General features: G+C 34.0%; 1 protein-coding gene across 2 annotated transcripts in view; it reads right to left on the bottom strand.

The window, feature by feature from the left end:
• Positions 1-10249: 10249 nt before the first annotated feature.
• The window catches only part of MANEA (mannosidase endo-alpha), a 66244-nt gene continuing 62045 nt past the window's right edge, over positions 10250-14448 (bottom strand). For both annotated transcript variants that reach the window (XM_060616209.3, XM_060616210.3), the window contains exon 5: positions 10250-14417. In XM_060616209.3, the coding sequence (XP_060472192.1) occupies positions 13760-14417 (658 nt within the window). In that variant the 3' untranslated portion in view covers positions 10250-13759. The remainder of the gene's footprint in view (positions 14418-14448) is intronic.

The following is a 14448-nucleotide window of genomic DNA, read 5'->3' as shown; positions in this document are numbered from 1 at the left end:
ACAACTACAATTTTATTTATTTATTTCTTAAATGTTTATTTATCTTGAGAGAGAGAATGTGTGAGCATGAGCAGTGGAGGAAGAGAGAGAGGGAGAGAGAGAATCCTAAGCATGGTCCACACCAGACACAGAGCCTGATGTGGGGGCTCAGTCCCATGAACCATAAGATCATGACATGAGCCAAAATCAAGAGTCGGACATTTAACTGACTAAGCCAGCCAGGTAGCCCGCAACTACAATTTTATTTTTAAAGTTTTAATTAGTGATTATAAAAATAAATTATATATACCAATATTATTTGGTTTAACCATCAATTCATGGAACACATCTACAATTTTCTTGCCAGTAACTAAGAGGACAAGAATAATAATAAGGAATGTTCATGAGAAGAAACCTTTGTGTAACACATTGTTTTGTATATGCAAAGCTTCATATAAATCTGTCTTCAGTTCAACAAGTATTTAATTTGCACCTAATCTGTGTCACACTGGGAGTGTAAAGATGGAAAAGACACACTCCCTGAGGTTTCCAATTTATGAGGAATGCTACATTTCATTAAATTTAGTGCTGGGTCCATGACAGCCTTTTAAAAAAACTAAATATCTATTATGTTCTTTTTCTGTGTATGACATATTTATATTCTTAAAAAAAAGTGAAACCAAAGATATTCCCCACCCCCAATGTGCTTATTTTAGAAAGATATCACCCATGAAGCTTATCTCAATACAAAGTAGTAAGTGCTAGGATAGAAGTGTAGTTGGAATATCTAACCTATGTGAGTAGGGGAAGTGTTGGCAAATAGTTCTAGGTAAGTTGGCCCTATAGTAGAATGACATAGTTTGTTCAGACCCATCTCTACTCAAGTGGCTGTAGGACATTGACAAATTTTGTAATATAGTATCAATTATAAAATAAAGCTACCTCAGAATGTTAGATGATTATCACATGAAATAAAATGTACAAAACTTTAATACAGTGTTTGACACACATTAGATACTTGTTAGAAATGTCTATTTCCTTTCTACCTATGCTTTCCTGTTCCATTCTTTTTTTTTTTTTAATATTTTTTTTAACGTTTATTTATTTTTGAGACAGAGAGAGAGACAGAGCATGAATGGGGGAGGGGCAGAGAGAGAGGGAGACACAGCATCCGAAACAGGCTCCAGGCTCTGCCCGGTCAACACAGAGCCCGATGCGGGGCTCGAACTCACGGACAGCGAGATCATGACCTGAGGCGAAGTTGGCCGCCCAACCGACTGAGCCACCCAGGCGCCCCTCCTGTTCCATTCTTAACCTCTTTCAAGTAGGAGTAAATAATTGAGAAACAATGAAAAAGACATCATACACACACACACACACACACACACACACATCTTCATGGGATTATGAAACAGCAAGTTGTGTTTGACAATCCCTCTAAAAGTAAAATATTGTAGCAAAAAGTTTGAGGGAAAAAATGACCCAGGAGATGAGACTGTTCCTATAAACATTGAAGAGTAATGAGACATCTTACATACCTTCTGAAGTTTGTGCTTTATTCTGTAGGAAATTGGCAGTCACTTAAAAGATTCGAAGCAAGAGAATGACCTAGACTCTGGGTCTATAGAGTGATTTGAATTAGATACTGCTCCAAGTATATAAACTAGTTGAGAAGATCTAATAGGCTAAGCGAAAACATGATGATGGCTTGGGTATGATCAGAGATTATACAGATGGAGAATAGCATAAATATTTAGGAAATATCTAGGGGGAAAAGGTAGCAGTACTTAATGGCTGATGTGGTTTAGGGCACTGAGAGAGTGTGGTAAGGCACAGAAGGACCACATTTCTGGTTGTGTGGCATGAATGACAATGGCATGATTTGAGATTGGGAAAAGAAATTGAGGATTGAAGATGAGAAATTCTGCTAGTGGAAGTGACATTGTTGGTCATAGTGTAAAGATATGTCTAGCTATATAAGAAATTGCCAAACGGTTTTTGAAAGTTGGTGAAGTATTTTACACTGGCACCACAAAAGGATGATTGCTTTAGCATTCTAAGTCTTCTTAAATTTTTGTCATTTGTATGAATGTGTAGTAGTACCACATCATAGGCTTCAAAATACTAATATACAGAAAATTAACCTGTTTCTTTTGTGTGTATGTGTTTGTTGAGTGGAAAGCAGTTGTATAGCCCCGTGAATTTTGACAAATGTATAGCATTGAGCAATCAACAATTATTTTGTGCTCCTCCTTTGTAATCAAGCCCCTGTCCCCAACACCTAAACCATGGTGACCACCAATGTATTCTGCCTGTAGAATTTTGCCTTTTCGAGAATATCATATAAGTAGAATCATAATGTATACAAATGCTTCTCTTGCTATCAAAAGTTTGCTTTATGCCATTTTTGTTTCAGGAAAGAGCTACGATAGCATCTATTTTTGCTAACCGAAAGAAATCCGAAGAGGATTTTCGCTTTTGTGAAATGGCAATCGTTTCTTTGCTTTACATGATTTTAGCTCATAAAAGATTTCATAGGAATGTTTTGCTTTCAGGTAAATGGGGAAAGCCTGTAAGTGGCAGCTGATGTCTTTCACTTAGCATAATGCATTTGAGATTTATCCACATGGTTGCATGTATCAGTGTTTTGTTGTTTTTTAATGCTTAGTAAAAATGAATGTACCAGAGTTCATTTATCCTTTCGCTCACTGACAGACATTTGAATTGTTCTTGAGTATAAAAATTACAGGAATGTCCAGCATTTATGAATATTACCATGTTTCAGTACTATTTTAGCACTTTATTTGTATTAACACATTTAATATCTACAACAATATTATTTGAAAGGCAGACATGAGAGTAATAAAATCCAGAGTGGATGACAGATATTAATTTTAAGGTTTGTATGATTTTATCAAATCGTTTTTTTTTTCCAGCTACCATTTATGTCTTTATTATAGATATGCAGACCTTGTTTCTCTCTCTCTCTCTCTCTTCTTCTTCTTTTTTTTTTTTTTTTTGGTTTTGATGCTATTGATAACATAAAAATAATTTTAGTTCCAGATAGCAGTCTTAGTTGTTCTTCAGCCCAATGCCTCCATTTTAAAGATATAGAAACCGGGCAGATGAGTTATCAGTAACCATTTTGGTCTCTTTTTTGTAAATGAATGGTGATCTATGGCTAATGTACAACCAATTCAGCAAATGTCAATTTTTTTCTGTATAAAATCCTATATAATTTCATTTTCCCTTCTGGAACTAATATATATTTGACTCAGCCTTTTATTTTGATTATTTATCAGAAAGTTTCTGTTATGAATATAGCTGATTAGGCATGAGGAATCAAAAACATAAACTGCATCACCTAAAACATAATGCTTTGTTAAAAACTTTTAAGTATCTTGAAAGCAGGTAGCTACTGTTTTATTCATGTATAATCCCCTTCACCAGTTTCTGGCAAAACTTCAAGAAATTTTAATTAACAAATAACTCAAAAAATTATGGGAAGAATTGCTTGAAGGATACATGGACTATCCACTTTTTGAGCTAAATGGATGGATAGGTATTAAATGCTTTCAGTGACTGTGCTTTAGCATGATACTGAAATCACATATGTAAAGACATTTATAAGAAAAAGCCCTATGAAATTTGGTCTTGACATATTATAAGGAGAGTGTTGATAAAAATATTGCTCATTAGGGGTGCCTGGGTGGCTCAGTTGGTTGAGCATCTGACTTCGGCTCAGGTCATGATCTCCTGGTCTGTGAGTTTGAGCCCTGTGTTGGGCTCTGTGCTGACAGCTTAGAGCCTGGAGTCTGCTTCCGATTCTGTGTCTCCCCCCCTCTCTGCCCCTCCACCACTCGTGCTCTGTATCTCTCAAAAAGTAAACAAACATAAAAAATTTTAAAAAAGTATATTGTTCATATTACAGTATCCTCTTTATAAGAACCCTCCAAAAGAAATTCCTCTTTCAATACTAAGCTCTCTCTCTCTCTATATATATATATACTTTATATATATACACACACACATATATGTGTACATATATGTATATGTACACATATATGTACGTATACATATACATATATGTATATACATACACATACACACAATTATATATATGCAATTGAAATATAGTTGACATACAATTTATATTAGTTTCAGGTGTACAACATAGTGATTTGACAAATCTATACATTATGCTATATTTACCATGAGTGTAACTATCATCTTTTCACTATACAACACTATTATATCATTGATATACTCCCTGTGCTGTACCTTTCATCCCTGTGCCTTCTCTATTCCATAACTGGAAGTCTATATCTCCAACCCATTCTCATTTAGCTATTTTGCTCATTCCCCCACTCCTCTCCCTTCTGGCAACCATCAATTCGTTCTATTTATGGATCTGTTTCTGCTTTATTTATTCATTTTTGTTTTTTAAATTCCACATTTGAGTGAAATTAAGGTATTTGTCTGACTTACTTCACTTAGCATAATACCCTCTAGGTCCAGCCATGTTGTTGCAGATGGTAAGATTTTATTCTCTTTATGGGTAATACTCCATTATATATATTTACCACATCTTCTTTACTCATTCATCTATAGATGGACACTTTGCTTCCTTATGTGGTGACTGCTGAATAAACATAGGAGTGCATATATCTTTTCAAAATAGTATTTTCATTTTCTGTGGGTAAATAGGTAGGGAAATGACTGGAACATATGTATTTCAACTTGTAATTTTTCAAGGAACTTCCACAGTGGCCGCACTCATTTACATTGCCACCAACAGTGCATGAGCTTTCCTTTTTCTCTGCATCCTTGCCAACACTTCCTGTTTTTTTCAATTTTAGTCCTTTGGTTAGGTGTAAGATGATATCTCATTGTGGTTTTGATTTGTATCTCCTAATGGTTAGTGATGTTGATGGGTCTACTGGTCATCTGTAGATCTTCTTTGGGAGAATGTATACAGGTCTTTTGCCCATGTTTTTATCAGATTTTTCTGATGTTGAGTTATAGAGGTTTTTTATATATTTTTGATGTTAACCCCTTATTGGATTTTTTTTGCAAATAGCTTCTGCCACTCAGTAGGCTGCCTTTTCATTTTGCTGATGGTTTCCTTTGTTGTGCAGAAGCTTTGTATTTTGGTGTAGTCCAATAGTTTGTTAATTTAGTTTAATAGTTTAATTTTCAGGCAATAGTCCTTTCCTAAGGAGACATACCTACAATTACATTGCTAGAGTTGAGGTCAAAGAGATTACTTCATATTTTCTTCTAGGAGTTTTATGGTTTTAGGTCTCACAGTTAGGTCTTTCCTTAATCCATTTTATTTTTTGTATTGTGTAAGATAGTGATCCAGTTTCATTCTTTTGCATGTAGCTGTCCAGTTTTTCCAGCACCTTTATTGAGGAGACTGTCTTTTTTCCCATTGTATTCTTGCCTCCTTTGTCATAATTGACCATATAAGCATGGGTTTATTTCTAACCTATTTATCAATGTTTCAAGTTTTGTGCCAGTGCCATAGTGTTTTGATTACTACAGCTCTGTGTAGTATATCTTGAAATCTGGGAAAGTTTTGTTCTTCTTTTCCAAGATTGATTTTGCTACTTGGGGCTTTATGTGGTCCCATATATATCTTAGTGTCATTCTGGTTCTATGAAAAATACTCTAGGTATTTTGATAGAGATTGCAGCAAACCTATAGATTCCTTTGGATAGTAAGAACATTTTAGCAATATTAATCCAATCCATGAGCATGGTATATCTTTCCACTTGTTTGTGTCATCTTCAATTTTTTCATTGGTGTTTTAGAGTTTTCAGAGTACAGATCTTTCACCACTTGGGTTAAGTTTACTCCTAGGTATTTTTCTGATGCAATTTAAATGGGATTGTTTTCTGAATGTCTCTTTCTTTTGTCATTTGCATATATAAAGACAACAGATTTTCTATATATTAGGTTTGTATCCTGCACCTTTAGTGAATTCACTTTTTATTTCTAATAGTTTTTTGGTGGAGTCTATGGTTTTGTCCTATATCATGTCATCTGCAAATAGTTTTATTTCTTTCTTACCAGTTTAGATGCCTTTTATTTCTTTTTTGTTGTCTAATTGTTGTGGCTAGAACTTACAGTACTAATTTGAGTAAATGTGGTGAGAGTGGACATCTTTTTTTTTTAATGTTTATTTATTAAAAAAAATTTAATGTTTATTTTTGAAACAGAGAGAGACAGAGCATGAATGGGGAGGGTCAGAGAGAGAGGGAGACACAGAATCTTAAATAGGCTCAGGCTCTGAGCTGCCAGCACAGAGCCCGACACGGGCTCAAACTCATGAACCGTGAGATCATGACCTGAGCCGAAGTCAGACGCTTAACCGACTGAGCCGCCCAGGGGCCCCTGTTTATTTATTTTTTGAGAGAGAGAGTGTGAGCAGGGGAGGGGCAGAGAGAGAGGAAGACACAGAATCCAAAGCAGGCTCCAGGCTCTGAGCTGTCAGCACACAGCCTGACGTGGGGCTTGAACTCACAAACCATGAGATCAAGACCTGAGCTGAAGTTGGAGGCTTAACTGAGTAAGCCAGCCAGGCGCCCTGAGATTGGACATCCTTAAGATAGCTCTACTTTTCCTGAGAAATTTATTTGTATTTTATGCTATGGACATTACCCAATATGTGGATGATTAGATGCTTTACCATATTGGCTACTCAAAAGCTTAAAGTTAAATTTGTAACCACCAGTATAGCAGTGTATTTACATTAATACTGTTTTCCTTTCAATGCTAGCTTCATGTATATTCCTATTCTTGCTCCATTTCAATGGAGACTTTTTGTCACATGTTACATATTCTAACAAATCACTAGTATCCTTTTTGAAACAAAACAGGAAATAACGAAACTAAAAGGCAAACTTTGGAATGGGAGAAGATATTTGCAAATGACAAATGATGATGAAGGGTTAGTATCCAAAATCTATTTAAAAAAAAAAAAAAAACTTAACAAACTCAACACCCAAACACCAAATAATCCACTTAAGAAATGGGCACAAAACCTGAATAGACATTTTTCCAAAGTAGATGACCAAAAGACATGTGAAAAAATGCTCAACATCATTCATCAGTTTTTTCATTTTTTTAAAAAAAAATTTTTTTTTGAGAGAGAGTGTGAGCAAGGGAGGAGCAGACAGAGAGGGAGACACAGAATCTGCTGTCAGCACAGAGCCTGACGCAGGGCTCAAACTCACGAACTGCGAGATCGTGACCTGAGCCAAAGTCTGACGCTCAACTGACTGAGCCACCGAGGTGCCCCACTGATACAAATCAAAACTTCAAAAGATGTCACCTCACACCTATAAGAATGGTTAAAATTAACAACACAAGAAACAACGGGTGTTGGTGAGGATGAAGAAAAAGGAGAACCCTCTTGCGCTGTTGGGTGGTTGATGGGAATGCAAACTGGTACAGTCACGAAAAAAGTATGGAGCTTCCACAAAAAGTTAAAAAATAGAACTACCCTATGATCCAACAATAGTACTATTAGATATTTACCTAAAAGATACAAAAATACTAATTTGAAGGGACACATGCACCTTGATGTTTTCAGCAGTATTATCAACAATAGTCAAATTTTGGAAGGAGCCTAAATGTCCATTAACTGATGGATGAATAAAGAAGTTGAATACACATGTGCACACACACACACACACGGAATATTACTCAGCCATCAAAATAATGAAATCTTGCCAGTTGCAATGACATGGATGGAACTAGAATATTTTATGCCAAGCAAAATAAGTCTGAGAAAGGCAAATCCCATATGATTTCACTCATGTGCAATTTAAGAAAACAGATGAACATGGGGGGGGGGCGGTTGGAAAGAGAGGCAAACCATAAAACAAGACTTTAAGTATAAAGAACAAACAGGGTTGCTGGAGGGGAGAAAGGAAGGGGTTGAACTAAATCAGTGATGGGTGTTAAGGAGGGCACTTGTGAGAAGCACTGTATTATATGTAAGTGATAAATCACTAAATTCTCCTGAAAGTAATATTACATTATATGTAAACTAGAATTTAAATAAAAACTTAAAACGAACAGGAAGTTGAGAATAAGAAATGTTGAATGGCAGGCATCAAAAAGTCAGAAGTGGGGGCTATAATTAAATGCAATTACTTATAGTGTTTTTTTTTTCTATTTATTTTTGAAGTTTCAAACATAGATCCATACCTAACAAACAATAGAATAAAGCCTTCCAGGACCCTTCTCAGTAAATAAAATTTACATCAGCTATTCAAAAATCAAGTTAGGTTAAATAATAGAGAAGACTGGCAAAGAGTTACACATCTAACTCATTTTGAGGTGCTTTATTTCTGATCTTGCACTAGATAAGATCTGGGAAAAGCTATCATATAATCAGAACCCTCATGGATTCACTTTCCCTGAGTTTTGTTGTATACCTGGAATTTATCCAATAATCATCACAATAATTTGATAGATGAAATCCTCTTAAGTGTAATAAAACATTATGACAAATATTCTCAATAGTTTTACATTCTTTATATCAGAGGTCACATATTAGTGACCCCCAACCAACAAATATTTTTAAAATCATCTGTGATATTTGCCAACGTTATAATTAGAAAAACTTAAACACACATGGACATAGTACCTAATTCTTCATTTTAGGGATGCCTAACTACAAAATGAACACTGACACAGCTGATTAGCAGCTATTCCTTTTAGGAGTGGTCCACAGTTCCTAGGATTCTCTCTCCAGGGTCTTAGACCTGATGCATTTTATTTATATTACCTGACAGGTTCCTGTAGGTTTTTACACTTTTGACACGAGGTATAATGGCCATTTGAGAAATTTATTTTTCTGAAATTTTTTGCATGGTTGATATACATTAGTTTCAGGTATACAACATAGTGATTCAACAACTCTATGCATTATGCTGTGCTCCCCATAAATGTAGTTACTACCTGTCACATGCAACACTATTATAGTACTATTGACTATATTCCTTATAACTTTTAAATTGTGTTGACAAGGTGAACTTTACCTTGGAGAGGAAAGGAGGTGCTTCTTTTCTGGCAGTAAGAAACATGTAACATTTTATATTAACTACTCAAGCTCAATACCAAATATGTAGTCAACCACGTATGCTAGCACTGTATATGTATATTCTTTTTAAAATCTCATGTTTCATTGTTCAGATTTAAAAAAATGTTAATGTTTATTTTTGAGAGAGAGAGCAAGTGGGGGAGGGTCAGAGAGAAAGGGAGAATCCAAAGCAGGCTCCAGGCTCTGAGCTGTCAGCACAGAACCCAATGCAGGGCTCGAACTCATGAACTGTGAGATCATGACCTGAGCCAAAGTTGGACACTTAACTGACTGAGCCACTCAGGCCCCCCCTTTTTGCAGAAAAAAATGTTATGTTTTTCAAAGAGTACACATATTTTAAAAAAAGGAAATATTACCTACACCCTATATAAGAATGACTCAAGTGAAAATAGTGAAATACTATACATTAAAAGAATATTTGGAGATTAAGTCTTTAGCTGAAAATACATAATACTCATGACAAATAAAACAGAATTTGAGCTCAGCTACTTATTCATAAAGTGATTATCATTCAACATTTTTTACAAGATGGCTAAAAAGTCAAGTATTTTCAAGACACATGTACTTTAATTAAAATGAATATAACACCAATTTTCAAGAATTTAGCAGATTTACAGTTAACTTTTTACATGAAACCAAAGATTAGATTGCTCTACTTTAATATTAATGGCTTAATAGTGTGCCACATGGCTAATGAATCTAAGTAAAAAACAATATATAGAATGGCAGTCTTCAAAATAAACTTACTACATACAAAAAAGTTCTGGTACACTACATTTAGATGACTGTTTAAACATATAAACTTCTAAACTTTATTGCATTTATTACAATTGAATTTCTTCTAAATTTTTTTGTATTTTCAAAATCAGGGTAAAGATTGCATTACATTAGATATTATCAAAAGAGTGAGTGTCTTCATAATGGCTTTTATAAAACTGATTCAAACATACTTTTATGCATGAATATAATTGTAATGTGTTTTAAATGTGATTGAATAGCTAAAGAGTGTCACTTTATGTTGTTTACAATCTTTTCTTGGATTTTTAACCAATTCTTTCAAGTCAAAAACACAAAGCATGAGGATACAATCATATACCATAAGTTGAATTGTATATAGAATTATAGTACACTATTGTTTTATGTCATGAGATATTTATTTCATGGGTATTTTCTGAAAGTCTCTTTATGGTTAAATTCATGGTTAAATTTTTTTACAATTTAATATATAAGATGCTTTTAAATGGGATCTAGAACACTAAGAATAAAAAGTGCTACTCTTTTAATTTCAGTAAATTTTAGATGTATGATCATTTGCTTACTAGTTTTTAAATTCTTTTGATATCCTAAATTATGTAAAACCAACAAAAACTAATTGCATTGAAAAATGTTCCTCTCTCCACGGATAATTGAAATGTAACAGCACTACTACTAAGTTCTTTAGACTAAGGATAAGTGAGTATTTGTAATTAAGCCAATGTAGTACCTGAATTCTCAATGATAATTTTACAGTAAGCATACAATAACATTTAGACTTTACGTGGACATGTAACAAAGTCAGTATAAAATTCAATTTGGAGTTTATTTTTAAACAGAGAACATGTGAGCCAAAAAAACGTTTCTGCCTGTGGCTAGGTCCATTTTTCATTTTGAACTTGTAGATATTTATGAAAGTAACTGGACTTTTTCTGGTAATAAATAAAGTATTGCTTCTACACTATGGGACATGAGGGTGTTTGACCTTAATCCAAAATTTAGATAGTTTTAAGAGCTGTTTCTGTAGGGACTATAGAGTTCACACATGTCATCGTGTTTAAACTGAGTAACTGATTAGTTTGAAAAAGTGCATGGTTATAAACTTGGTAGACTTTCTGGTAGCTTGTTAGGGTAAGACCAATTTCATAAGAGTTAGAACATGAGTATGCCTAAAGAATAAAAAAAATAAAACATCTCCCAAATAAAAAAAACATGTTTAGCAAATTTACATTTAAATGTATATGCAGTTAAAGATAGACTTTGTGAGTGTTGCATATTTCAAACAGAAAATAAAGAGTGCTGAATGAATACTACTTTCATCTGTTAATCATCAGAAACTAAATATTTCATTAAGTAGAAACATTTTTATATATATTATTTCATGTACGCTTTTATTAAATGAAAGTTAATATAACAAAATAGTTTTTTTAATTTCAAAACAAAAAAGTTAACGTACAACTTAAACACTAATAACAGCAGTTTTTGACAATATTAGTCCTTAAGGGGACAATAAAACAAAGATTTTCTATACAGTCAAAACAGACTGATTAAACCATAAAAGAATTATGATTCATGCATTGCATATATTACACTGTTTATTGAATTTACACCTATATAGTTTAGGCAATCAGTTCTTTGCTCTCATTTACTTGTGATTATAATGATATAAACTGTGTTGTAAGTAAAATGATGAAGGCAGCTGTAATGAATACCTGAGGAAGGGTTTTGAGAGCATTCTTGAGAATTATTGGAGATGATTCCTCCTAATAATTTTTTTTAACAGGTGAAAAGACACACGATGTTCATATAAATTCTTAAACCATTATATCAGATTCCAAACATTGTTCCCTTGAGAATAACTTTCTGCACTGAAGACAGAATCTGTTTTATCTTACTTTGAAGTCTGATTGTTACTGGCTGGATGGGGTCAAGTTCAGAGGTAAAGCATGCTGTTGATTATCTAGGTCTGCAATGAGAGCAAAATAGGAAGTGATGGTATTTGTGTTGAGGATTTGCTGACCTTGTTTTTATCCACTTTCCCTTAATCAGAACCATTTCACAAAACTTTTCTGTCACAGTAGGTTCAAATATATAGTACAAGCAATGTCAAAAACTCCTCTGTAGTATTCTTCAAAATTTAATACAGTGTGATTATTAGGCATGATGTATTTAGAATTCATCCCTAGGCTAGCATACAGTGGCTAACTGGATAGAAGAAAAAAAAATCCACAGGTTCTATCTGTATGAGTGGTCCTATGAAGATGCTTGCTTACATCATTATAGTGATTTATTCTTGTCATTTTTTGAGAAAGTGGATTACTATTATTGTACTAATTTGCCATCGTCTGATCATTCTGAGAAATGGCAAATTCAGTTATAAGTTTAACACTAATCTTGCCTCTTTTCAAATAAATTTTACTTCAAAATCACCGATTGAAAATAAATTTCATCACCTGATGGACTATTTTATGATAAATTGTTAATTTATTGTTAATTCTACTGTTAATTCTACTGTTGTTAATTTATTTCTGTATGAGTATCTCTAAACCCTGAAGATTTATATGTATTTTTGATTACACTGCCCAATTGCTTCTCTTTAATAAATAATATTCATGTAAGCATATATTTTTGTACTATATTTCTAATTACAAATATTAACTATAAGAACTGGAGAATGACATACTCTATTATTAAAGAGATTCATTGTTAGGGAGCCTGGGTGGCTCAGTCGGTTAAGTGTTCGACTTTGGCTCAGGTCATGATCTCATGGTTTGTGAGTTTGAGCCCTGTGTCAGGCTCTGTGCCAATAGCTCAGAGCCTGGAGCCTGCTTCAGATTCTGTAGTCTCCTCCTCTCTCTGCCCCTCCCCTGCTCGTGCTCTCTCAATAATAAATAAACATTAAAAAAAAAATAAAGATTCATCATTAGCATACAGGTAGATTAATTTGTCACAATATGACAAACAACTGATCACAAGCATTAAACGTGATAGGTACCATGAATGTATGATGTTTTTACACATGGGGATGTTATTACATACAATAAAGTATTTTAAATGAGATTATTTCAATCATTAAATTGGTACAAGTAAAATGTAGGAATGGATTTAAGATATAAAAATATTTTCACTTCCTTAAAATGCTAAGTAAATTTTCTCTATTTTGGTAAAAATAGCTAAAAACAAGAAGGAAATCCGATGACAGGTAAGAAAGAAAAAAAATTGATACTAACAGTTGGTATCTGATTAACATTGAATTTTAAAAACATGAATAACAACTGTGAACTATGTTTTCTTAATAACTGATAAGCAATTGTTAACTTTTATGAAACAACTTTCCACAGCTTCTGAAATCTGTAATTCATCGATGTGAAGCAGACACATTAGACGGACAAAACACCAAGCGTGCTATGGTTTATCAAAGTTCCTCAAAGGATGATGCAAGCCTTCCTCACACAATAGGATTCACAGTAAGACTGATGTTATGATTACATTCCCTTAAGTATTTTTAGTGGAGATTTTAGTGTTCAAACTCTGGATGACGGAATCATTGAAAAAATTCTACATGAAACATGTACACTATTGTTTAAGCCTTATTTTCCTCAGTAGACATACCAAATATGCACACAATCTATTTCTTTGGGCCCAGAATACAAGTTTGATGTAACTGTGCACTAATTATGTAACATGAGCATTTACTGTGAAATGAAAGTATCAAAGTAGGATTTTAACTGCAAATTCAGAACATTGTGCACTTTTCTCATTTTTTCAGTGCAGCATTGTGAAGGGTGGCAATGATGACATTACCATTTTTAAAAAAGAACAAATTCTTATTAAGTGTATCAGTGTATACTGATTGACAGTTATTCCTAAAACAAAAAATATTTATTGATTTCTAGAATTATAAATGCATTAAGAAAGAGGCAGCTCATGATCGAATGCATAAGCAGCTCTTTCCTTACTGTATTTTTCAGACCACTTGCGAGTTAGTTCTAGATAAAGACTTGGTTTATGAGGCCGGTAATCTAGGTATACCGTATTACTGGTTCTTTTGGGAACAGCTTTTTCAATCTGAGTTCCTTCGTGCCACTCATTAAAAGAGGTGATGGAAATTACACTGGGGTGGGCATGGAGTGCGGCACCCAGGGCAGTTTCATAGTACTTCCCGCTGATTCGGTTCCGAGTATTTTGAGCATTCCACGGACGGATGCTGGTGTCTATGTATCCTGGGCCCACACTTGGGATAAACAGTAGGTTGAACTGATCACAAAAAAATTTTAGCCCTGCCCAGTTTTCATAGGATGAGCCATAAGTAAAGCCGTTTGTGGCAAAATATGTGTAAATTCCATCAAAACCACCTTGTAGAATATCATACCTATGTTTGCTTTCTACTAGAAGTGCAATGAACAGTCCATCATAAGGAGAATTGCGAATGCTTTGAGACCCTGTGGTGGTTAACAGATTGGCCCATTTTTCAGGCTTTGTGATATAGGAATCATAGATATAAAACATAGGAAGGGCATTGCCAGTCTTAGTCTTGTACCTATAAAAGGCTGGATGATTTCCATACCTAAAATACAAAAATATGTAAAAATGAAATT

This window comes from Panthera onca, chromosome B2 (assembly GCF_046562875.1).
Source record: "Panthera onca isolate mPanOnc1 chromosome B2, mPanOnc1 haplotype 2, whole genome shotgun sequence".
NCBI lineage: Eukaryota > Metazoa > Chordata > Mammalia > Carnivora > Felidae > Panthera > Panthera onca.
The sequence above is the reverse complement of the archived record's forward strand: the minus strand, read 5'-3'. Positions and strand labels throughout refer to the sequence as shown.